At 36.6% G+C, this 27,609-nt stretch overlaps 1 protein-coding gene across 2 annotated transcripts; it reads right to left on the bottom strand.

The window, feature by feature from the left end:
* Positions 1 to 97: 97 nt before the first annotated feature.
* LOC141643879 (THO complex subunit 2) lies at positions 98 to 27,294 on the bottom strand. Of its 2 annotated transcripts, XM_074453217.1 has the most exons (32): positions 26,959 to 27,294; positions 26,710 to 26,835; positions 26,291 to 26,332; positions 25,612 to 25,671; positions 25,453 to 25,515; positions 24,655 to 24,735; positions 23,026 to 23,091; positions 22,892 to 22,939; positions 22,718 to 22,786; positions 22,485 to 22,618; positions 20,189 to 20,264; positions 19,236 to 19,429; positions 18,335 to 18,415; positions 16,632 to 16,830; positions 16,318 to 16,554; positions 16,154 to 16,234; positions 15,944 to 16,063; positions 15,804 to 15,863; positions 14,372 to 14,499; positions 11,245 to 11,341; positions 10,301 to 10,429; positions 9,629 to 9,732; positions 8,951 to 9,131; positions 8,698 to 8,858; positions 7,781 to 8,387; positions 7,586 to 7,690; positions 6,075 to 6,230; positions 5,912 to 5,992; positions 4,298 to 4,699; positions 1,857 to 3,008; positions 787 to 1,106; positions 98 to 368 (listed from the first exon to the last, which is right to left on the bottom strand). In XM_074453217.1, the coding sequence occupies exons 1-32, from the start codon at positions 27,094 to 27,096 to the stop codon at positions 299 to 301; spliced, it is 5,568 nt and encodes a 1,855-aa protein (XP_074309318.1). In that variant the 5' UTR covers positions 27,097 to 27,294; the 3' UTR covers positions 98 to 298. The 2 variants fall into 2 exon arrangements, with proteins under 2 accessions (XP_074309318.1, XP_074309319.1); XM_074453218.1 differs by lacking the exon at positions 1,857 to 3,008 and having other exon boundaries at positions 26,959 to 27,273.
* Positions 27,295 to 27,609: the final 315 nt, after the last annotated feature.

The raw sequence follows: 27,609 nt of genomic DNA, 5'->3' as shown, positions 1-27,609 counted from the left end.
GTACATACGATTTTGCAATATATACATACTAGGCAATGCCTTTTTTTTTTTTTTTGCTTTGCTTTGTCATGCTTAGTTTCAATGGTAAACATGATCATGTTTTCTACAAGCCCTATACCAAATGGCGAACTGTTCAAACAAGGCGACAATGATTCACCAAATCCAGAAGGAAAATCAATCAAAGAATTAGCAATACAATGCCGCTACTGAACATCTAAAGTAAAATCGTTTCTCAGATTCTCAATGAGGCTTGCAACCTAATACTCCGTGTATCTGATATTCAAGAAGTGCAAACACATCACTTCCGATGCCTTCGTTTGGCTTCAGCTCTCTGCCTCTTCTCATCATCCCATTCGCGCTCATATATTCTGGAAAACACTGATCAAGGATAGACCATATTTGAATATAATATTCTACTACCAATAAACACAAAACAGGCAAATAAAATACGTCAAATATGAAAATTGTACGGTTTTAGACGAGTAAGACATCCATAATAAGTATACTTGTTTCAAGAATCAAGATAATAATGCTATAGTGGGACAAGTGAGAAATATCTATGAGTTTAGCAAAAACAATTTAAAAAATACGGAAAAGTGGCAAGTGTTTCTGAAACAAGCAAAATAGTGAAAACTGAAAGGTATTTTTGAGACACAGCGTACTTCATAAACAGCTAACCTTAACATATAGCCAAACAAATAATCAGTGCACAGAAACTGCAGCAAGGTTTTCACATTTTCAAAGTACGCGTAAAGATGCAGCAAATATAATAAGTTTAAAGGATACGGTTCAATATCACGGCGTGCAATCTTGCCAGCTGGTTCTTTAACGTGCATCCTTATGCCAGGTTCCTCGAAGTAAGCTGGACGCTGCACAATTGAACTTTTTCTGTCTCCTCTTTCTCTGCCATCATAAGGTTGAGACATGCCAATGGGCAATGAAGATGGTGGAGCAACAGGGGAATGTTCTCCAGGTTCACCACCAGGAATATGTTCTCGTTTAAGTTTCCTCCTCTTTGAAGCAGCAGCTGAATCCATTTCCTCTTTCAAAAGAATTTCTCGATCCCTCTCCCGTTCACGTTCTTTCTCCCTTTCTCGGTCATCCACCTTATACAACAACAGCTAATAAGTTTTCACTGATATGTAAATGACATACTCGTGCGAAAATGCAACACACATGGCGTAGACTACAGATTAGCAGCACATGGCAGAAAAGGACATGCAAATCGTTGAAAAAGTTCAACATGCATCAACTACTACCACCAGACACTTGAGACCACAACACTGATGCATGAAGAGGTATCTGAATGTACACTATTATTGTCTTGGGAAAAATGGTTTTGTCAGCTGTCTACTACTACTCTTGATCTAGCTAGATTCTATTAGAAACGTAAGGTTTTCTATACAGACTGATTCATCCATCAGTAATCTAGCAAGTCCAAGAAAAAATGTATATCAGAAGAGAGGGGAGACAGAAGAACAATGAAGAGAGGCGTCATATGGCAAGTTTGAATCAGCAAAACTAGCCACCGAAGGCCGAGGACTGCAAAAAAGAAACTACAGATAGTATCAACCCAAAACCCAATATAAAGTTCAAGGAACTACAGTTGAGTTAACTTTCAGATATACCATCAATTTGCAAAAAACTCAGGATGGAGTATTGAACCGATGTATGGAGGGATCAGCCGTGCTTACTACACTATAAGACCATACAATAGCAATTTAGTGGCTTTACCAAGGTCCAAGAATTGCTCGTCACCAAGAGATTTGTAATCTGATCATTTCAATGGTTTTTTTACAGAAAGTCAGATTCAACCACCTATTGTCACTACCACAAAATAAGACGCGATAACATACCTTGATTATCAGAGTATCCCTCTCTTCCCGCTTTCTATCTCTAAGTTCCTCTTCTCTACGTCGCTTAGGATCATCTTGAACTGTTGACAAGCTTTCCTCTGACCGCCTACGTTCCTTCTCTTCTTGCATAGGAGAAAGCCTCTGAGTATGTCTACCAGTTCCAAATCTCCTGTCAAAATCATCATCTCGTCGACTGGCATTAACAGATTGTGGAACCACGTGAGGTGGTAAAGGTGGCGGCGGCGGCAAATTCTTAGAATGAAATCGATCTTCATTATGTGATTTATCACTAGACGCTTCATTGTAACGCAATTTAGCTCTCTCATCCTTGCCTCTATCATCCCTCGATTTCTCGTTTAGGCCATCGAAAGTCCGATCAGTTCTCCGTTCAGAAACCCTTTCAACTGAACGCTCTCTTCCATATCTCTCCATCGATCTCTCTCTCAGTTTAGCAGATGAAATATCGTCTACACGACTCCGCTCTGATCTTTCTCGATGTTCTCTATCATACTTATCAGTGCTTTTCTCCTTTGACCTATCGCTAAGCTTATCAGCGCCTCGGCCTAAAACTAGTTCATCTTCCCCCGACTTATCCAAATCTAATGGACCTAACTTGTCTGTTACTTTTTGGTCAATAATCCTCTCCCGATCAACTGTAACCTCCATATCTCTCATTTCAGAATCACCCTTACGCCGTTTATGCGACCTATCCTGGTCATCTGCAGGACTAGCTCTTTTCTGTTCTCTCGCAATAGGCTTGCCAGCAGCATCATACCTAGGAGAATGGACTGGGCGATGTGGGGCCCGATGGGGATCAGAATGATCAGCATCATCGTCCATCAATGACCCCCTCAAATCTGAGGACTTTGTGGGGCCACCATCGCCCCGTGTTTCATTGACTTCTAAATCTAATTTTCCATATGCACCCTCAGTTTTAGGTGCACCTGAAATGCCATTAATAGCAGAAGCGCTTACAATATTTGAGGGCCCTATTTGCCTACTTTCTGTAACATGAGTTATATAATCTCTCTCAACACCAGACGCACCACTTGCTCTACCAGCAGTTTTTGCTGATTTAGAGTCATCTTTAGGATCCGTTTTTTGAGGCCTTGAACCCGATCCAGGCAAGGCCCGTTTAGCCGCAGCTCTTAGCTGTACCAAAACAAAAGTAACTTTGAATAAAAATAAAAAGGAATCGGCTAACAGCATATCAAGCTCTGGATGGGCAAATAAGTGGAAACTACAAACTTCGATCAAAATAATACCAAGTATTACTCTTTATGTAGAAAGACTGATAGATATCAAAATCATTCTTCAACAATGAGAGTAGCAAACAAGGCTCAATTAAAGTATAAAACCATACATGAAACTAGATTCATGCCAGGAAATGAAACTACGTTCATGGCAGAAACGGAATGAATATATGCATTGTTAGACAAATTCTAAACATTTATTGAATCACATAGGAAGAATGTTATTGATACACGACCTCAACATGTACAAATGATTTCAAGGAATCGAGGATACAACATAAGTACATAACATTTCCATCAAAGGCATTAGAGGGTTCTTACAACAACAAACCCTTAAAACCCAAAATGTTTTAGGGTTGGCTGACATGAACCATCCTTTGTTTTTCCTTTTCATAGAAACTGAGATGCAAAAAATATCAATTAATAGAAACAATTAAGAAAATCTAAAACAAAGAATAATCATAAAACTGTGTTTAAAAAAGACTTTTCCATTTTGAATTTTCCAGTCGTCGAGACGACACCTTGACTATACTTCTATAAACGCATATATTAATAATTTTGGTCGTAAATAGTCCCTCCAAATTTAATTGTATGGTGGGGTAGTGTGTCGTGTTTGTGTGATCCAAATTTAATTGTATAGTGGGGTAGTGTGTTTTCTTAAATTGTGCTTAAGGGGAAAGGGGAAGTTTATTGAGAATTGGAGGGAGTATATATTTATGAAAGATTTTTCGATAACAAATGTAAATATTTTAGTTTCATGTAGTCGTTGATCAAAACATATTCATGGTCCAAATATTAAAACCTTGACTAAAAAGTCAAATGGGAAGGATCTTCACAGAGGGAGTGTAATTATAGGAATCTTACAACATGAAAAAAAAAAAACAAAAAAAAAATATGCCTATGATGGCGTACTATGGGTAGAAATGTAAATATTAAGATGAAATTAACTTTGCCATAAATTTAATGTTGTTCAAGCAAGCCACTTAATACAATTATACAAACAACATTGTTTTAGTAAGATCCTCTTCTAAATGAAACGCTGGATATTGACTTATATATTCTATAGGAGAAACAAGTCAGAACTATTACCTAATACCATTAACAAACAGATTCTCAGCGTGACGGAAGCATCAACTTCATATTTCACATATTTACTTACGTACAGATGTTCTAGGACAGTGGGATTACCTCAGTTTCAGATGCTCTTGCTGTTTGCTTCGCAATGTTATCATCCATTGTCTTACCAGAAATCTCCTCTACTAGTTTTTGGCTCTCCAACGACCTAGATATTCCTACTGATGTACCACTCGGCTGTGCTTCCGCCCCATTTGCACCTTTCAACTTACTAACACCTGGACCACTCTCTGGCCTCTCCGACCTTCCATCAACAGACTTCACTCGATTTGTTTGGTCTCTATGAGAATTCACAGAATCCAAAGCTTGAGCTTCACTGGCAACTCTTCCCGCAATGGGTTCAGTTAGAGATGCACCAATTCCTGAACCATTACTAGTTGACCTCAAAGCCACTGTCTGCGCAGGTTTTAGTTCAATATATCCCATCCCAAATTCATCTTCTGATACCCAGGAAGGCTGGCCAGATGAAAGAGGCAGTTAGGCATGAATTAACAAAAAGGACAATATGTAACATATCATATGGGTATGTACATGCATGCATGCTATTTCATAGGCATATATTGTGACCAAAATCTAAAAACAAATACAGCCGACACAAGTCATTAATGGTACATATATATTTTTCACCAAAATTCTTTAGCATTTGCCAATCCTAAATTATTTTCTAAAAGACAGCCCATCTTCTCTAAATCACATGTAACAGATAGTGTTTAAAATTCACCAAAATGATTGTTGAGTTTTATTCCTAACCATAAATGCACACCAGTAAGTGGTAAACATAGACTAAACTGACGAAATTACCACATGATAGTAAAATATAGACTTTGAGATCTATAGTAAAATAATAGTCCCTTCCAGCTGCAGATAAAACGTAGAAAAATATCATAAACACAACCAGTTTTGACTTAATTAGTTATTTTATACTTAAGTTACTCTTGTATTATGCATACCTGCTTGTCACGGATGGGGAATGAAACTATGACTGTATGAGAGAGCAAGTTTATGAAACAATGTGGTGTCACGACTAAATACAGCTCAAAGATAATGAGATCATGCTTCAAATTGACAAACATGCATGGAGATATTGGTCAATCTCCAATTTAGATTGATTACCAGTTGCTAAACAAATAGGTAAATGGATGATCCATATTTAAGTTTCTATGTTCGCCTAACCCTTTTCTTTAGGCGAATTATGGGAAGAGTCACATAGGAAAGGAGCAAGAAAGAACTATGGGAGGAGTCTAGGGGTTGGATTGGACGATGAGGGAAGGGGAGAAAGTAGAATGGTCAACTGACCACCTTTCTCAAAAAAGTGGTTGAATCTACCTCTTTATTAGGGGGAACTATTAACCTCACTCTTACAACTCTTAAGATGCAAACAAACAACAGCATTACCCCAGTGCCTCAAGGGATCCAGCAAACCATTCATACAATGCTTAAATACACTTACAAATATTCAAACAAGCTTTTGGGTGTGCCTATTTAGCCATCCAAATTCGCTTGAGACACAATCCAGAATAATTTTTTACACAAGTCCTATATATGTAAGGTTTTGTTAGACAGTCTAAAACTAGCCCTGTAAATGGAATTGATCAGATTTGTAGTTATGCTTATAAAATGATTTCCTGTCGTCAACATACAAACTACAATCTATGACTGAGAATTTACCTTTCTAGCAGCGAGTGCAGCTGCCACACCAGTAGCTAGAACCTTTAAATCTTCTCTTTCATCACCTTTGATCTTTGCAACCTGTCCATGTGACGTAATATCAGTGTCTGCCATGTGATTTTGATTGTACTTCGATGTGATTTAAATTTATTTGGCTACTCACTCGTTTCTCAATGTTAATCCCACTCTTTCTAGTAACAGGAAAAACACTTGATATTTTTGTTAGCAATATCAGACCATTACGAATTTCCATATATTCCACAGATTCCAAGCACTGTATCAGCAATCGTGTGATTCTTTGACTCCATTTCCAGTGCACCTAGAAAAAATTCAATGAGTATCTTTTACCGTAATGAAATCACAAGGAAATCTAGAGTACAATAACCTAAATGTTCACACATAAAATATGCACGATAGTATATACAGATACTGGTGAAACACTTTAAAACTTGTCTTAACGCATAACAGGGAAGCACAACAGAGTGCACATGCAGAAGCCAAAATAATAGCTGAAGTGGAACTCCCAAGTCAAACAAAAGAACTAGTGTCTATAGACAGCTGAAAAGAGGCACACAAAAAAGTATCAAGAGATATTTCCTCTCATTCGATAAATTACCGCACTTAATTTTGGCCAAATATTTAGCAGAGTATATGTATGTGCAATGGTTAACTAGGTAGCACCAAAACAGACACGGACACGGACATGTGATACGGCATCCCATGAAATTTAGGACACGGGACACGTTATTTAATTAAATTTAATAAAATATATATATTTTGTAGTTATAAACGTATGGTTTTATTTTTGTAAAAGTATTTTATATTAAATTGAAATAAGTGAAGGTAAAACTTGACTTTGACTATAACTCGTTCTCATTTCCCACCCAAATCCATTTTCTAATCAATCTCTTTCGACATCTCATTCCTCATCGAAAGAACATCATTCACCTCCAATTCAACTCATTTCCCCACTATAAAACAATGCACAATATTCAACTTAAATTCAACTTGATTCCGTTTCAAAGTGTGTCTAAAATGTGTTCAAATACCATGGACAAATGTCCGAGACGTGTCCAAATACCATGGACACATGACGGACACGTGCCCAAATAAATGAAGAAAGTTAGACATCGCTTAATAGGTTTTCGACACGTTTAGGCGTGTGTCCAACGAGTGTCGGTATCCGACACAGTGTCGGACACGGGACGGCTGGTTAGGAGGAGTATACGTGCTACCTAGATGGTTAAGGAGTGGGTAGAATAATTGAGTAACAATTTGAACTTTCTTCCTCCATCCCAGTTGCCAAACTGCCCCTCCCCTCGCACCACAATCTCTCCTCCTTTCAGCTCTCATCTTCACATATGGACAGTTCATAAAAGTACCCCTACAACCAGTTTCCTAATTACTGATCGGTGCTCCCACACTCCTACATAATTCAATAAAAAAGTACCTAAATCCCTTGGTTATTTTCTGAATCATTAAAGCATCAAGTTCGTGACAAACAGAACTATCAGTTGCTTAAAAAAGCACAGAGACAAAAAGAGGGCTAACACAAACGAGCTAGGCGTGAATGCAAAAAATATTGTGAGCACTAGACAATCAAAGTGAGTTACATCATCGATTCTATCACATAGAACACAGAATAATCAGGATTCAAGACTCATTGAGCCTCACCTTTATGAACTGGCCATATGTGACACGCTGACTATTTGGATATCTATAATAGACTGCAAACCCAGGCATGTTACCACATTCACGCTCGTAAATAGTCTCAGCACTCTGAAACAAATTATCAGTATCATTAGAAAAATTTACCAAGAACAAACAGATCTTCACTGCAAAAATAAATAAATAAATAAACAAAATTACCTTCCATTTGTAGGCCATTTCCAATGTCTCAAACAAGAACCTGCCTAGCCTACCAGCCTCATACTCAGTGCAGCAGCATATCATGGGGTGTAGAGTTTTGCATATTAAGACATCAATATGATTGACTGTGTTAAAATACGGAGTGCCCAATGAATGAAGAGTGTGGACAAACTTGGCACAGTAAATAGCATCAGGCATGCTGAATGTACAACGAGGAAAAATACAACGCTGCAGGAACTCCATGTTAATTTTCAATGTATCAGGACAAGAGCTCAACCAATTATCTTTTTCTCTAGCGAGTCTCCTGCGAACAGAAGCAACATGGTCCTCATGTTTCTGAAGCTCGCTCGTCAAACGATCCAAGGTTTCTTGAATTCTCTCCTTCTCTTTCTTCCTCTTAGCGATTGCGGAACTTGAATTATCAGACAGCTCATCTAACGCATGGAGAGCTGCATGCTGCTTGACAATTTCAGACTCATAGCGATTCCTTGGAACATAAAGATCATATAATGTCAGACCCCAGAAAGTGGCATATAGATCCGGGGAAAGGCTATTCCATGCTTTTGAGGGTAGCATAGTTCTGATTGTATTAAGAAGATCAGACCATCTGCACAATCAAAACACATATCAGCATATACCCAGAGCAATTAGCCACTCATGAGACCAACTTATTTAACTATAAACTCCACCAGTATATCAATTAAGGCATCGACTCACTAACTCAAAGAATGGCTACCCCATTTCAAAGTGTGAGTCTCACGAGTCACGAAGAGATATTATCTTAAGATCTTCTCATACGAGAATATGTACTAAGAAAGAGAAATAGTTGAGTTCAGTGGTGGCACGGACACGGCAATGATGCATATCCCACAATTACAATGTAAAACTACAGGTGCGAAAGAAAGAAAAAGAACTACCTCCCATGTTTTTTAGAGCCCACATCCAAAACCAATGAACCAGCACCAATTGGCTCTGCTTCTTTTGCCATTCCTTTATCAACACCACACATAGGCCATGAAACAGACCTGCTTTCACACTTAAAGAGCCTCATGACTGGCCGAAATATCAAGAATGCTACCTGTAGGGGCAGGGAAGTGAAACATTGCACACTTGTCAGGTTGAAAATAGGCAACACTGTCGTTCTATTACAAATTTGGGAATCAAGCCAACCTCGGGATCAAGGTGGTATTGATGGACAAGATCGCTAAGACTGGGTATTAGCTCTGCATATGCAGTTGCGGGGCTGACTGCGCTACAAAGGAATTCCACATACTGAAGAAGAATACCATGGCATCTGTCAAACTGTTCACACACCATTTTTATATAAGGTGCATCTGCATTGATAACAACCCTACAAAACAAAATAAGTTGGTGAAAAATAAATCCTAAAAAATTAAAAGGAAAAGTTATATTGAATCCATCCCAGACAGATTACATAAACTTAGACTAGGTTCCCCTCACAGATTTTCTCACAAATCTTAAATCATAATTGATATCCAGCATTTATTATGATGTGAATAAATACGAACAATACTAGAGTACTAATCTGACCAAAACTTAACAGCACCATTTATGTTTATGGCCTGCTAACATAACTTAATAGGGATAAGATGCATATAGGTTTTCAAAGTTCTACTGGCCCACAAACTACTAATAACTGTGATTAGGCAGAGCACGAAATGTTTAAAGTTGCAACTTTTACAAGAGGAGGACATCGGAGCGTGAAAGGAATCAAGTGCAAAATATTACATAGGTGAGAATATCTGAAACAGAAATGTCATAGTGACCAAACCAAAAGCACACACTATAAATCATGCAATTAATTTAAAGAGAAGCAGCATATCTCACACTGAACGATATTGGGCAATAAGTAGCAAAAGAGGGATTGCCAGCTTTGGCTCTTCTTTGGGAAGCAGAGAGTCTCTCAGTCTATTTGTAGATTTAATTAATCCCTGCATATGTTATAGAATGTACACTCATTACAGATATAGCACAGAAGACCAACTGTAAAGATACTAATCCTGATTTGAATGAAATGCCCAACTATATCACGTTAGGAACAACTCTAGGAATACCAGGAGGGCACTGGCGGGTACTACAATCAAAAATGTGAGTGAATCTATTTACCAGCTCTAACATTAAAAATTTACAAGAAGAAGTTAAACAAGAAACGGTCAAAAATGAAATGAACAGCCGATTCACGAGTCACAACACAGACACTTTCATTTACATAATAATAATAGAAAACCCACGCATAAAAAAAATAGTAGAAAATCCCAAAATTTAGAAAGCAATGTGAGTGGCCCTTGTGACACAGAAGAAGACTAATCTGTTGGCTATAACAATTCAGTTAAATTTGTTATAAAAATTAACTAAGATGTATCCTAACTCCTAAGTAGTAAAAGATCTGCAAGTTACACATTAAATAAGTTCCTGGATCAAGCCAATCAACTTTTAATACTATTGTAACAAGTCAAAGCATACCAACAAACGTCAAAAACTTCTTCTCAACTAAACTACCTTGTTGTTTCGGCTAATGCCAAATGATGTAGCCAGAGACCGAAGAGTATCGCCCCCTGCCATGGAATCCAACTGATCCTCTGTCATATTTTCTGTATATTGAAAATTTGCCATCTGCTGTATCAACTCCTACAAGATGGAAATATGTAGGACTGAATATCCACAAAACTTATTAAAAATTCCTACAAGATGTAAATATCAACAACACACAGCTTATAACTTACAACAACCAACCAAACACATGCATCAACCATTAGTATCAGCAACACTACAACAGCGGCAATATTATCCAGTATCTTTTTTGAAAACACACAACTATTGTTTCTTGATTACCCACCCATATTGATAATTATAATCACATCGACTGACATCCACATCAGAATAAAAGATGCATAAATAGTTTACGAACCAATATCCTTTGTTCCAACGCATACCAAAGTCACATTGTAGTGACTTGGCTAAACTCCGCAAAAAATTACCCTTCAACATTCGAAGAGTAAGGTATAGTATAATCGACCTAATTAACACTGTCCGTGGGGAAATATTAACTCATAATTTCAATTGTAAGTATATCATATATGGAGCCAAAACGCGATAGAGAGTCATTATTTTCAAGAAAACAGCAAGGAAGCTATGCATGTGCAAACTTCTATCAGTATAAGTGGTTGCTTGTAACCAAAATTACACCATAAAATGGTAGTACTTTCTCCATTCATTCCATTTCTATACGTTTGTTCAAAATATGTGAGAACTTTAAACCATATGAAGAAAAAAAAGATCTAAAGGAGAATAAGTTATCAAGTTCACTGACATGAAATGTAATCATTAAAGTACATACCTAGTCAGCAAAAGATGTACTAAATCAAGTTATGTAGTCATTCACACTACCAGAATGATTTAACATCAGACCAATTAAGAAGGAATTGATTGACTATAAAAGTTACCTGCAGCAGAATAAGTTCTGTTCCTTGACCCCTTTTCAAGTTGTTTATAAGATACTGAAAAAGACCCCTTAGCTCCATTGACGGGTACTTCTTGCACCTAAAAAAAAACACAATGGCTTTATGACTAAATGGAAAACATGACCAAGGAATGAGGTAACTTGCCACAGTCAAATGTATGACTGGCAGACTGGTAAAAAAAAAAAATAAAAGGAGAGGCAAAGAGAAAATTTGATAATTTAAACCAAAGGTTGTAAGACTTCAAAAGCCAAATAAATTGATAGTGAACACACAAACCACTATACAACATGACACTTAATGGTATATATCTACGCCAGTTCAGGTTGATGCAATATATAAACTCCACATAAAAATTAATTTCTCATTAAAATACAGCGGTTGAATTAATAATCACTTACAATAATGAAAGACCAAAACATCAATTTCAGTTGATGATAAACTAGTACTTCATAAATATTGCCCAGATATTCAGCCAGAAAGATTATGGAGGAGGGACTACAGCCGCATATCACCCAACGGTCATGTCTGAAGAATTTCCCAAAAGTATACAATTGTCCACAATTCACCAATCCACTTGCTCCACCAAAAAAGAAATACCTCAAAAAAAGACAATTTGATGTAGGCAGCAAAGGTGAATCTGACATAGCATCGTCCTAAAAATTTACAGGTATCAGGGAAAAATGACACCTGAAAATCTTTAGTTTTTACGGTTCTCCAATTCCAATGGGACCAACTCTTTATTGTTCCTATGCATTTGGATATAATGTATGGGTTACAACATACAAATGGCTCCCTTAGTGACAACTATTTGATGCAACAAAAATTGGTCCAATTTAATATAAAGCTTCTTGATTATTGGGAAAGGCTGTGATCATCCAACCCTCGCGATTATTACAGGGGAAAGGCTGTATAGTTTGACCCTCTCTTTACCGTACTTAGAGCGAGAGCCTCTTCAGAGGGACCGAGAAAATGATAATGAGATGAGATCCAAAGTCACAAATTCTCTTCAATCAAACAAGTTACCACAGCATCTGCTGATTCAGAAAGACACCTCATTAAGGTGCCTTTAATATCTTCCCCTCACATTAAAGAAGTCCAAGAGCAGAGCTTTATGTTTATTGTAAACTTCAGAAACTCGTATATCTCTTTAAAACATAAAGCTTGGGAAAACCCTTGGGACTTTCTGTTAGTCAGCGCAGCAAAGGTACAAAAGCTACAAATGTGATCAAAATATCTAGTAGATCCACTAAGACATGAAGACACTGCTCACCAAAAACGCAAGATAAACCACTTCAAAGGAAGTAAGACCTCCATCTGCACTTCCTCCTTGCTGAATACTCCCTTCATTCAGTTGGAATAATTACATTTGCAAGTGGCACAAAATTTTTGTAGTGGAAAGTAGGATGGGTGAAAATGGCGCCTTATTTTGAAGTAGGTAGATGAGTAAATACTGTGAAACTCACTTTCTTTTGTAAGTGTTCTTTGTTCTTTTTTTAAGCGAGTTTCTATCCCCACGAAAGGAAATGCAGTGAATTGGTTTGAGCGAACTAATAAGGAAAATTTGGAGAATCCAGCCAAATGGAGAGCTTGAACTCAAGTCCAAAGATTTCTCATGATACCAAAATAAGAACCACAGAGGACAAAAGATCCCAAAATACAAGACTTATAATCTTCATAACGCAACTACCAGTTTCATTAATAACTCTCACCCATAACCATGCACAATATAACGTCAGATAATACACAGACATGGCCCATCAACAGAACAAACCCCATTAAGAAAGCTAGTCTTTTTACCACAAAGGATTCAGGTAATGACTAACATCAAAATCCAAAGAAAATTGCATCACCACTAGGAGACAGTAGTCCATCAACCAACATAAGAAAGCTCTTCAGAAATTTATGCACCGACTCGCTACATAACACCAGAGAAGAGAAGACTTTAGTTCTGTCAGCCAATTATCATGTCTCCACATCAAGCATATGATTAAAGCATTTTGGGGAATCATAACTACCAAAACAACCAACCTGAGGTCTAAGAAGATATCTCATCGCCCAAAATTTTCCTACATCAATTGAAACCGTCAACCAACCAATAACCAGTGAACATGTTTTGGTACCACGAACCATGACGGGCAAACCTTTCAAACCATGGACAATCTTAATAAAACCTTAGAAAGGTTATCACTTATCAGCATACATACTAAGTTCGAACCAGGACATGCATGCTGCCAACTGATATAACTCCCACCATTATTGCCATTGCTGCCTAAAGCACAACTTACAAAAACCAAATCTACTCCACCGGCGTCAAACTTCATCCATTTTACAGAACTAAGGACTAGGAAGATTTGATATATCAAAATATCATCCCCAGGTGTTTCACAAAAATAGTGCAACAGAGTATTTCCCCTTTATCACATAGAGAACAGAAGAAGACCACACTTCTGCCGACCGCCAACGGACATCTACAACCTTGACAAGTAATTCAAACATCGCTAAAAAAGAAATTCATCTTCCATAACATGGCAAATCAAGTCTAGTTAACAAGACACAATAAAGAGATCAACAAAATAACTCATTGTTCTAAAGGGCTTTTCTCTGTAACTGTAACTGGACAAGGAGGACATTCGGTCAACAATTGCATTTGGCTGCTGCTACTTACAAAAGAAAAGGTGCTGAAAGTCCAATCTAATTAACCAGATTGCACCAAACAAGCAAATATGTATGTCAAACAGGCACAGAAACCATCATGAAATAGCATTTTTTTAATCCATCGATGCAACAAATCCAACAACATTACCCCAATACCTCAAAGGTATCCCCCATTTGGTGAGATGAGGAGGTAACATGTCCCACACAAACATTACTCCAGTATAAAAAAATGAAGATTATGTCGAGAGTTGCACTGACCAACCACTATTTCACAATATAGAAAGTGCTAAAAGTTTAGTGAGTCAACAAGCATCATATCCATACGAAAAAGAAAAGAACCTATGGCTTTACCAAAAATGACAAAAACAAAAACAATATAAGTTCAAGAAAGTCAAAAACATATTTACGGACTTGAAAGGAAATAGGCCAGAGATTACTGATAAAGCATACATACAAATGTCCCCAAAATGAGGCCAAATATTGAAGCCAATCTGACAAGTTAAGCCCATCATCTTTTAGCTTTGAACGACCTGTATGTGACAACCGCTCTATCACTACATATTCCAGAACATCATACTCCATCTGCAAAAGAAGAACCAAAAACAAAAATTGAGTATACATAATATCATATGACACACGATACAACTCACATCTTTACAGTAAAGATCAAAATTGACTTGCATGAGTATGATAATGGAGCAGATTGACAACTTATTCCTTGAACAAAGAAAACGTTTGAGTAAACCCATTTTAAAAAAAAAAAAAAAAATATATTGAAAATTACTACCTTATTAAACCTTAATCTAATTAACTGCCTTTTAAAACAGTTATGATAGAAACTTCGTGAATTTCTATCAGAACAATTCAAAATAGCCTAAATATGCAATTAACTCTCACCGAAAATCAAATTGTTAGCAAGTTTCTGTCAAAACTATTCTAGAAGGCGAAAGAAGTACTGTCTACTTGGAAAAGAAGAATGAAAAAAGTTAGGTTGCCAAAGTTTGGAAGATGGTTCATTTGACTATTTGGTGGTGTACATGGATTAAATAACAGGAACCGTCATATTGTTGCCTCTTCATATCAAGAATTCAGTTCATCATTTGAAGCTATTATATATTTGGATCATATGCTTAATTCAAATCAAAACTTGACTTTCCTATTTTTTTAATAGAGAAAATTATGCATGATAATTGGATAGCGTAATTATCCACTACTTGTCACCCCCAACGTGTCTTTGTGGAAAGGAGCCACCTCTATGATATCTTTTGTACACGGATATCACTCTCTGTGTCCCTTAATCAATATTATTAAAAAAAATATATTCTAAAAGGTAGCAGGTTCAAAAACAAAATTAAAGGTAGTAACTTTCGGGAAAAAAAATCACTCTAAGGTGTCGTTTGGTTGCCCCGCTAAAAATGGGTGAATTGTAAATCCCCATGAATTGGAAAAAATGGGGTTGTTTGGTTGCTCAAAATCACATGATTTTGGTTTTCCCATGAATTGTAAACTCCTCCATAATGGAGGAGTTTAATTACATAGGCCCCCGTTGGTTGTAAACTCCCACATCAATTTAATTCCGGTATTCTAACCAAACGCTTTTTGAGCAATTCACGTGAATTGTCCAATTCATGAGTTTTTTAAATTCATGGGAGTTTAATTCCCCCATGGCAACCAAAGGATGCCTAAAATGGCGAAATCAACATTTTGTCCTAAAGTAAATCAAAATTACACAGTATTTCACTCTATATATGAATATATTATGTAGTTAGACATTATTCCATTACAGTAGTAAATAGAGATTGTCAAGAAGGCAAAGATAAAGAAATATAACAACAACAAAAATCAAAGGGAAGGCAACTTTCTTAGTCGTTCGTAATTATACATACCTGTGTTAGATATTTGAATGCATCCACAACAGGCGTGATCATATCCCTGTAGGCCTCGATCTGCAGAATATATACAAGAGTCAGTCTTCAAAATATTGGAAAAAAAAATGAGAGCACTTCTTACAGTATAGTAGAAATACCTGTTGAACAATTGTCCGAATAACAGTTAATGGGTTAGCATGAGCAAGCTTTGCGACCATACGGCCAAGCTGTTTTAAGTTTTCTTTGGCAAGCCGCTTCAGGATCCGTCTTGTGTCCAGCTACAAATGCAAATCGAAGAACAACATAAAGGTATACAATCAACAGGTCAAGAGTGTGTCTTTATTCTTTAATAATAGTTACCTACTTACCTTTGCTGTTTGTCTAGCTGCCAAAATCATAGGTATCCGCTCATCATCCTTTTCCCATTCGCCATACAGACGAAATCTCACCTGAGAAGAAGATTTTCTTCAACCATTAACAACATGAATCTCACACAAATGAAAACAAGACAAGCCGCCAAAATAATTCGAACCTCATAGGGAAGAAGACTCATCACTTCCCAAATTTCCTGTCCAACAGCGGGATTTGCAGGCACCAACTGCAAAGAAGGAAGTAGACATGTTCCTAATGCTTCCTCGATCCTCGACCTAGCTTCTCTAAGATGCAACCGGGGGACAATATTTATGCCACCAACAGTTATAGGTGCCCCGTCCCCCTTCCTAACTAGTTCAAGAGCTGAGAGGTAGTAAGCCTTCAAAACTCTGCAGACCTTCTCAAATGACCAGAAAAACATGTTCATATAACGCAACAAGAAGGGGGAAAAAAGGTGTAATTAAAATATTTTACCTTTTGAAGTAACAACGTATCACGATATAGATAAGGTCCAGCGCTGGCAAGCATCTCAAAAAGCTCTTTAGATAGGAAAATAGGTGGCCAATTCGTCACAGGATCTGTTGAGTCCAAAGCTTCGTGACCACTTCTGGTTATTTGAGAATGCATTTTGCGAACAGTATCATAGGCAGAAGATATCGAATTTTGAATAAGCCTGAAGCAAAATCAAAAATAAAAGCATGAATATGTAAACTCGAAATGTTCACCACGCCAAATCTGCATCAAACCCTTAGTGCGATACAATTTTGGCTCAACTAACATGAAGAATCATTACTTTTCAGCAAAAAAAATTGAGAAACCATTAGGAACCATCATTCAAGGGGGTAATACAAATTGAAGGTGAAAAGATGGATAATAAAAACGGGAGAGACAATAAAATACATAACGCAAAATAAATAACAAAATAAAAAAGGGATATTCCCCAGTCATTTTTTACCTATTTATTTCTCAACAAGGCTTAACTTTAATCTAGACTTTCCTGTACTTTCAGAATTTAAATGAGCTATACCTAAAGAACTGCTAAATTCAGGGATTCACCAAATAGTTGTTCTTGAACAACTAAAAACGAGGCCCATGTTTCAAGACACCAATATTGAATGGAAGAATCTTGGAGATAAGACAACCAAAACGTCTTCAAAGCTAGAATTCCGGAACTAAGACTAAAGAAGATTCAAACTTGACTAGATATAACTTGCAAGCCCAACTCCATGAGAGAAACTATGGCCTAACCACCATTATCGTCAATTGTCAACATCATATACTTCAATTGAAGAACCTTTTATCTTATACCTGTAGCATCTTATGTTGATTGGTTACACTAAATTCTGTATATATATTTCATTAATGAGAATTACCCAGTTAGGGGATAACAAACTTACACCTTTATCATCTATGTAAGCTTCATTCAGAACCCAATGTACTCTTCAACATCTCATTGGAGGCTTCGAGCTTTCGAGGGTCTGAAAATATTACACACTTTGGGTCCCCAAAGGAAGGGGTATTTATTTGACCCTAAATAGTAACACAGTTTTAGGCAACCTCACCAGATTCTAGTGATAGCCACGAAAGTCTAGTTCCTAACATGCTTTACATTTAGTCTGTCAAAGAAGTAGGCTTCTCCTACCCGCCACAAGAGCACCCATCCTAGCAAAAAAAAGTCTGAAAGACAGTGAATAATCTACAAGCTGGCTGGAAAGAAGAACCCTAATCGTTACAAAAGTTAAACAGGACGGAAGTGGGAGGGAGGAATCGATGTAAACATAACCCAAACAGGAGAATTTTAATAGAATAAGGTATGACGATGCAAATTAAAGCAGACCATTTAGTCAGATTTACTTCAAGCGCAGTTCATTTAACTACCTATTAAAGAGTTATACTCATCTGTGTAGCACAGATTAAGACAGCATAAATTTTGTTTAATTATTTATACGTATTACAGACAACAGATATAACCAAAATATCACTCACCCTTCTCTATCATAGCTCAATACAAACCAAGACAAACAATTGTTTAATGACGAAACATTGACCTATGTTACAAATCATTTTTCTTGAATGAGAGGTTTTTAGAACAACTTTTTCAAAGGGTTCCGTAATTTTCAGGACATATCCAGTATCCACTAATGACAAAAATTAAGAATGGAGGAATTACAACTTACCTGAATAATCCACCACAAATTTGATGATTCGCGACTGGAGTAAGAGGTGACAGACGCTCAAATAATATATATGCATGATTCCTGGAAAGATAGCACAAATAGAAAGCATAAAAAACAAAATTAGAGCATGTAAGCACTTTCATCAAAAAGAAAAAAGGGTACAAAACTACATGTTACCAGAACATATATCGATATATTCATTGTAAAAAAAAAGTGGTTCTCCAAAACACCTTTTATGTTGAAACTTGAAACCAAAATAAGCACTATTTTAGCTTAATCTTTATCAACTTATAGTTAAATGTTCTTCACAGATAAGCACATTCAGGGTTCAGATCTGCATCATGGCAGCTGCATCACGACTGCTACATACAGGAATTTGGTTATTACACGTCTATTCTACAGCAGTATGGCCCGACAGCCGAGATCCATGCACGACTACTGATCCCTTGATAACGATTGAAAATGAATTTTATTATCATGGACGCATCATATGCTTATCGCTTTATTTTAAGTCGCAAATCCCTTCAGTGTTCCAAGATCAATAATAATTGGATAATATATATGGCAATATCAGGAGAATGAACAAAATACAAAAATAAAAAAAGTTGTATAATATGCAAAGGACATAAATACCCACATATATTTAGTGTATATGGTCGTCACCTATATGATATCATAAGTAATTTGTCCTTGTTTTTTTTGCTTGCTATAAAATATGTACGTGCAGAAATTAAAAGCAGTATGATTACTTATTCTAAGAGAATATGTTTATATTGGTTCATTTTATTTGAAACTTTTAAAGAGATAAGTTCAAGTTCATGCAAGAGCACGTACATATTTTATAGCAAGCAAAAAAAAAACAAGGACAAATTTCCAGCGGCGAATACAATCAATCACATACCAATCATCCACAAAAAGAAAACCCGTGAGCAAGCCCAATGGCTGGCTGCTCTCTAGCTCTAACGAAAGCTCGATGACAGCTTGATTTTCCATATCTAAAGCGCCGTACAGATCTACGGTAACATCTCCTGGTTTTTCATCTTCCATAAGATCCTTTCCAGTTGCAGCGAGATTTATTTTACCGATCTTGGTAGCCTGAGGAACCGCCAAAAGCATTCAAATCAAAAATATCCGCAAAAATACTGGTTGACAAAATAGAAATTACTCTTTTTACAGAGGCATCTACGCTTTAATATAATGAAAGACGCCCCATTTGGAAGAAGTATACCAACTTAATACCCGTGCCAAAGTTACTAAAAAGTCCTACAGTTTGAAAGGCTTGCTTGCTCTGTGCAATGCACGCATAAACTGGATTTCTTGTATACAAAGGTTTCATAAACATAGATTCCTTTCTTCAGGCTAAACTTCGTGAGTTACAGCAAAAAACTATGTTCTTGTTTGTTAACATCCAAAAGCAACAAAATCCAACGTGTTACTTAGGCAGTTAGGCCTTCGATAGTAGTAAGATACTGAGATAACACAAGAATTGGAAACGGTCAATTCAATGAAAACCAAAGTCGACAATGGCAGGCATCAACATTTAATGGCAAGTAATTCATCAGCTACACGAGGAAAACTCTGGGAAGTGATCACCAGCACATCATATGTTGCTTCAATTAATCTAATTCAAACAATACTGTTCCTTCAAAGCTATTACTCCGTATGAGATATTACTTCAAAAGTTCCCCCATCGTAAGATTGTTATTCATAAAGATGGTGCTTCAGCACCAAAGTCAAAATTAAAGAAGCTATCATGTACGTAGTAGCATCAAGTTTCTTATGCAAACATGATAATTTCTCTTACCAAAAACACGCTGAAAACAAGACACATGCTGAGATATAGTAGTGACTAACCTCATCGAGACGCCTAGTAGATATCGTAGTGAAGTTCTCAAATGCTTCCTCGTCCTTTGGGAGCAAATGTGCATATCTGCAAAATGTTATCATCATTCAATTTTAGTTACACAGTCCATTGGTACTATATTAGAGAGCAAAAAAATGACATTAGAAAGTATTAAGCAGAATAAGAATTCCCCTCAATGTTCCATTCAAAATAAGAAGGTAATTATCTCCACCAAAAATCACGAGCCAAATTTATTGTTTATTATGAAACGGATTAGGATAATGGGTTGTGACAACGTTATTGTAATCCTCAGCAATTGTAGCAGCTACTTCTAGGGCTGACCAACAGTCCAAGATAGGACCGGACCAAAGACCGAAAAAAAAAATAGTTGACCGAAGACGGATCTAAACGTTTCGGTCCTGGACCAGACCGGACCGAACCCGAAATTCTCGGTCTGGTCCAGTCACTGACCAAAATGGACCAAAAGTACTATTTAGTACTCCTGTATGATTATTGAATTTTAAATTCATCGCATCAAATAAAATCGAAATTACTTTTTCACATACGGACTATACTCTTTCACATACATTTTTTCATTAATTTTCCATATTATACCCTTTTTGGTAAACCTAATCAAATCAAATTAACTTTTATGAATGTACCTTTTTCCCTAAAATCGAATCTAATTGCTCTAAAAATTTGACGATGGATCATAATTCTCCTCCAATTAGTGAAGTAATTTAATTAATTATCAATTATTAACATATTTTGTTTAAATTATTGGGGTTTATCAATTAGTGAAATTAATAGGTTAATTCTTTATCAATTGCAATCAATTACTTAGGTAATTTTTTGTATCTCCCCAATGTTATAACTTATACGTCACTTTCAACCCAATGTTAATTGCTCTAAGTCACTTGGGCCCAATGTTAATTGCTCTAAGTCACTTGCATACCTTGATTTTTCGTACAACAATCTTGAATCCTCGCCTAGTTGGTCTTGGATTTTCAATCATAATTCGCTGATAAGTTTGTTCATATAATCATATCCAACAACCAGTTAACCATGTCAGTTTCAAATCCCAGTTCCAAATCGATTAAGAGGAATGGGAATGCATAGTCTTCTACAACTTGCTTAGGCTATGAAACCGTTCTTGAGAATGGATGCCGGAGGAGGGGATAATGGTTGTTGGAGGGTGGTTTGCCGGATGCCGTAGAGTGGGTTGTCGGAGATGAGGGGAGGGAGATGGAAAAAAATCAATTGAGGGAGGAAAAAAATGACAAGGGTAAAATTGTAAAAAGCGTATGTGAAAGAGTAAAATGCGTATGTGAAAAAGTACGACCCAATAAAATAGTTAGTTAAAATATTGTTTGATTTAAATAATCGCTATTATTGAGTTAATGACTTTTTAGCACAAAATATTCGATTTACTTATAAAGTTCCTATAAATAGATGTGAAAAGTGAAAACCATATATTTCGGTCCATTGGTCCGGACCTAAAGTAACAGGTCTTGGACCGGAGAGGGCAGAAAACCAAAATTTGAAAAAATAAGGACCGAGGAGCGGACCTAAAAATTTTGGTCCGAGTTCGGTCCAGACCAAATGGTCCTGTAAATCGACCTGTCCGGACCAAAATTTACTCAGCCCTAGCTACTTCACAATCTCTTCAATTACTCTCCTATTAATTTAGCAATGGATGTTATGTTACAGCGTTTGCGTATGTTGCCATTTTATTCAAAAGAGTTATGTTTGCAAGAGCGGTGGTCATGGAAATTTCAACTTTTCTTTTTTAAATTGATTACAAGCCTTTATCCAAGGAAGACTGATCCTAGGAGGTGAAACTACCACCAATTGAACGTTGATAACAAGAATGATTCATGCCAGTCGACCCCAAATCATTTTGAGATTAAGGCCCTGATGTTGTAGTTTTTTGCTTTTTTGACAAGTGAAGATATAATATAAATTAAGACTTAAGAGACACCAATAGGGTGACGGGCATGTACAAAAGATATCATGGAGTTGGCTCAATTCTACAAAAAGACAAAATGGCGGTGACCATCCTGATGATGTAGTTGAACGTTGATTTTTATGGTTTAACGTTAGGGGAAAGACAAGAAATGAAGTACATAGAATACTTTGTAACAGACCGATTCTATTATGTTTGCCTTCACAATATTAGTTACACTCGCTTTTTAATGAATATATCAGATCGAATACAATTCATAGAAAATGACCATTTGAACATAGCAAAAACTAAGTTTGCTAGCAAAACCACATAAAAAATAAGCTCACAAAAAAAGCACTCACATGTTATCGAGCTCAACAAAATCTTGCTTGATAAGCAAAGCAGCAAGTCTGTACAACCCTATTGGTACAGGAGTTTGAACTTCCATGCGCTGGTGGTACTGGAACTTGAACCCTAGGATTTGAGAAGCATGCGACTGCAAAAAAAAAAAAAATACACATAGGTAGAATATAGCGATATGAATGCAATCACAAACCTATCTTAACAACATTAAATATTGATTCGTTAATCATACCTTCGAGAAAATAGGGATCAGGTCCAAGAAAAGATTATTATGAGGTTGCATTTCAAAACATTCTAAGACCTGAAAAGAATTACAATGCTTCAATATATGCAAATGAATACATTGAATACAGAGCCCAAGTAAAAGAGGAAAAGGAATTAGGAAGAGCAAATTTTAAGGACTTACAATATCAAACACACGATTTGGATCCAAATCGAAGTGCCCAATTAAAGACTGCAGCAGTTAACAAAAATAAGTAAAAGCAGAAAAACTCTTAGTGAGATGCAAAATTGTATGGAAGAGAATAACGAATGTCTAACCTTAATAGTGCCAATTATTGTTGATGATGAGTGAGAAGGCCCAGAACCCTCACAAAGAAGGGTCACCTGCAAACGAGGCAACGATGAGAATTGGATGGAGTTATCATGTTTTTTTCCTGTCACGCCCAAAACTGTATATATGACCATGCACTACATCTTAATCAACAACACTCATCAAGCAAGACGTTTTGCATTTTGATGAAGAAATTTCATGTGTGACAAATACGAGTAAAAACATGCCATAATTCTGTGTAAGAGGACGCACAAGGTGAATAGAATACAATCGGATGAGATTCGGCTTGTGAGATACTATCTTACATACACAAATCTTTACCACCAGGACAAGACTTCATTGATTGAGCAAAAATTACATCAGGATTCACGTGTTAGCAAAAACAAATTACAACAGCCACGCAACATCATTGTGAGGCCGCAAAGGCACTAGCATATGGCACAATAAGAGGAGAAGGATGTGGGCAGAGAAGACTTAGTTGCACAGACAATAAGAAGTCTATAAGTGGAGTAGTGGACGGGGGACAGGGGAAGTACTTGACAATATAAGAACAGGAAATAGTGTACTAAGCCCTTGCCCGTTAATCCATCATATACCAACATGGCTGACCTACGCATGGAGATTTAAAAGTGAAGGTAACTCGTTTATCACAAGACTAGTTTCCTAATAGGGAAATGGGAAGGTCATTGTGAAAATCCCAAAAATGGAAAATAGGAACGTCTTTGTGAAACGGATGGAGTATATTACTCCATCCTATTCTCAATAACTCTCCTTATTTCCTTTTTCGTCTATTCACAATACTCTTCCTATTTCCTTATTTGGCAAACTTTTATACTTATTTTAATCACCCCACCCTACAACAATACCCATACTTTATCTTATTTTAATCACCTTACCCCACAACAATACTTATTTTAATCACCTTACCCCACAACAATACTTATTTTAATCACAAAATATCTTCCCACTCTCCAATCTCCTACCCCCACTACAATACTTTACCATATAATACTCCCTCCCTTAATTCTTGTGCCCTTCATGAATAGGGAGAGTTATTGAGAATAGGAGGGAGTATATATTAAGTTTCACTGGTGGAGTGACACCCATGTATAAGAAGACATCATAGAGTTAAAGCCCAACTTAAAAAAAGCCACCATGGTGGTGATATCCATTTACAAACGACGTGAACGTCACGCCATTATACAAAATGAGAGATGGGATACTCTCAAATTATAGCGCCCACGGGTGATCTTATCTATAAGAAGGAGAAAAGACGTTCTGATTTGGGTGACGCATATGGCTCTAAATATATATATATACACTTCAAAAATGAACCTAACTAACTCATGATGTGAAGAGGCAACATCATCAAAAATATGATGGTTTTATTAAATCCTGTTTCCGGCACGGTTTCTTATTGATATACAAATAAACGGGTCATTCTTCTTTCCCTTAAATGATTTATGATAGGTTGTGCTCTGGTGGCTGTGGCACTCTGATGTAAAGTTGTCTATGGATTCTGAATCACCCACATTACTTTTGGGAGTAACAACAAGCATACCAATTAAAAGACAGAACAATTAAAATACAACAGAAAGAGCAGCGAATTCATTTACCAGCTTGGCATAACCTTCACTTTCTTCCCGTAGAAGATTAAATTTCGTCTGCTGGTAGAGTAGACGGGTATTTACTCTGACCTGGAACAAAGAGATACACTAGATTAACGTGTGACGTGGCTCACGAACTCACTTTTACTGGATAATGATGTTCTGTTCTACACACAAAAGTTGTTTTCAAGAAAATGCAATAGCCCGGCTAATATCACCACGTAAAAGTTCAAATCCTAATTACATCAATATAGGAGGAATTTCTAATAAAAGAGGGGATTGAAATCGAGGGTTTTACCGACTAATTCATGATTTTTATTAATCAGAGAGTTCCTAGCTGACGAGAATTTTTTTCCTTGCTATTCATGATGTAGAAACCCAAATAGTATGGAAGTGAGATGCTCCTAGCATATCATTAAGAGGAATTTTTTATACTACTATTTAAGAACTTCATGATTTTCTTTTTATCTAAGCGTTTGAAAGAAAGAGATCCCATATATTATACAACCAAACATAACTTTTCTACGGGATGGCAAGCAGCATAACAAAGTTCAATAGTACAGTTACGTTTTGTAAATGGGCATCGCCCTTGGTGTCTATTTGTATTTTGAACATGGTCCTCACCCCTAAGATGTCCTCTATCAAACCTTAGCTTATCAAAAAGAATGACTACAATTATAATCAACCTATTCCGGAACCAAAAAAGAATTTTTACCACTTTGTAGTACCTTTGATAATTAGAATAAAAATCTGGAAGAAATTAGCAGCATAACTATCAACACAAACTGAAGAAAAGAACATACATACCTCTTTAGATTTTAGTTCTTGAGCCTTTATCTTGACCATTTCACACTCCCAAAGAAATTCCTCCTGCACTCGAATAAAAAAATATCAACGTCAGTTATTATTCAAAAACTCAATTGAACAGATCATCGCCATATCAGAATGAGAAATGTAAGACTTCACCTCACAGCGCTCCTGAAACAACCTAACTGGGACCAACGAAGACTCCACAGCCCATCTTGCCTACGCAGAAAACAAGATATCATATAATCCAACAAGACAGCATAAAAAATATGAACACGTCAACATACATCTGCATCTCCCGCTTAATATGGCAATAGTAGAAGGCTAAGAAAGACTAGTCTGTATTAGACAGCGAAAGAGAGATGGCAATACCTCTTTTAGTAGATAAGAGACCAATTACCACTACCAGAGAACAAGAGCATGCCAAAGTACATTTTCTATAAGCTTAATGCCACCCTTCGGATAACTTTTTTGGTCAACGAAAGAAAACTAACTCCCTCACCCCAATTCTATAGAAACAGCTTCAAGCAATTCTAAGCTCTCATGACACAACACATAAGATGATTCTTTACTGTCTCCCAAGTCCCACCATCATCCCCTTCTTTTAAAAGATCAAAGACTTAACTTTCAAGCCTTTATTTACTTCAAAACTCACTCCTCAATTCATCCATTCTCCATTGTTTTTCTAGTGACTTGACACTACTAGAACCACAATCTCACCCCATTGCCTAAAACAAGTCTATAGCAAGATAAGGGGGTTGACATCACTAAAAGCTCAAAAGCGGGGACAAATAAATCCATATGCTGAATTAATACAAGACGGAGTAGCACAACTTACCAGTTTAATCAAACGAGCGCGATTATCACTCGACATGGTCAACTGCAACATATAAGCATAGTAAACAAGTTGCTGTTAGGTTAGAAAAAATAACCCTTCCAGAACACAACAAATTATCGACAAATTCTTCTGTACGACTAAAACCAACATTTATTCACAAATGTAATTCTCAAAACTCTCTAGGCAAAACACAAACTGAATCTCAGATATACTACTTATGAAGCAGGCTTGAGAAGTTTCATGCGTTGCCATACAGTGAAAATGATTCAAAAATCGACAATACTAAAATCAGCTCAAAACCGAGCACTACGAGTAAAATAATTAAGTAGGACACTTTGAATTCACCAAAACATGCTAAAAACAATAATTACGGCGAAAGTACACTAATTGGGTAAAATCAAACAAATTAAGAAACTCACATCAAGAGCCATTTGGGTAATAATATCAGCAAAACAAGAAGCTAATTCATCATCGGAAGAAGCATCCGAAAACTCAACCGCATCCAACGCCGCTTTACACTGCTGCAACGGCAAGCTTCCATTAACCTAACCCAACAAAATCAAACAAAACCCAAATTCAATCAAAAAAATAACTCGAACCCAATTCAATTAACACTTCAAATTGAAAAACCCAGGAAATGAATCAAAGAAATTGAACCAAAATATTACCAAGGATGAAGAAAGTTCATAGAGGAAACGAAGGAGAGGAACTGGAGAGGGGAATTTGAAAGGGGAATCATTATTATTTTTCAATTGACGAATGAAATCGTCAGTTACGTAGATATAGTTGATTGAAGGAAGAGACATTGATTTGATTGATTTGATTTGGTTGAATTTAGGGTTGAAGGAATGAAGTAGTTTGCGAAATAGGGATGGTTTTTTGGGGGTTTATTGAAGAAGAATGAACATAGTTTGGGAGGAACCCTCGTTGAAGAAGGCCAATAGGGGTTTGTGTTGATTGGAAAATTAAGGAAAAGATCGTGAGAAATGAGGATTATGGTGTTCAAGGGATTTGAGGTGGGGATCAAAGGGGTGGAGTTGAGATTGTTCGGGTTTTTTCGGTTGAAATTAGTTTAACTCAATTGAATAGAGTATGATGAAATTGCTTGAATTGAAAAAATGGCAAATTACTTTATACTTTTACTAGTTGAAAAGCCCGTGCGATGCACGGACTTCTATTAGGGTCATCTTTATAAATATACTCTATTTTATAGTTGATAAAAGTAGTTCAATAATGTTTAAATCATTTATAAATAAAAGTTCGTGGTTGGTATAGTTGATCAATGAACTATTAGTGCTTTTAGTATAAAAAATTTGTCA

The sequence above is a fragment of the Silene latifolia genome, chromosome 2 (assembly GCF_048544455.1).
Source record: "Silene latifolia isolate original U9 population chromosome 2, ASM4854445v1, whole genome shotgun sequence".
NCBI classification, from domain to species: Eukaryota; Viridiplantae; Streptophyta; class Magnoliopsida; order Caryophyllales; family Caryophyllaceae; genus Silene; species Silene latifolia.
This window is presented reverse-complemented; position numbering and strand designations above follow the sequence as displayed.

What these genes read in the sequence shown, in the direction of transcription:
- LOC141643879 (XM_074453217.1), bottom strand. Translation starts at nt 27,096, where the DNA reads ATGTCTCTTCCTTCAATCAACTATATCTACGTAACTGACGATTTCATT. An exon ending in CAATAATTGGCACTATTAAG is followed by an intron (nt 22,940 to 23,025) that starts GTTAGACATTCG and finishes TAACTGCTGCAG; the next exon opens with TCTTTAATTGGGCACTTCGA. An exon ending in TTTGTTGAGCTCGATAACAT is followed by an intron (nt 20,265 to 22,484) that starts GTGAGTGCTTTT and finishes AACATTTTGCAG; the next exon opens with ATATGCACATTTGCTCCCAA.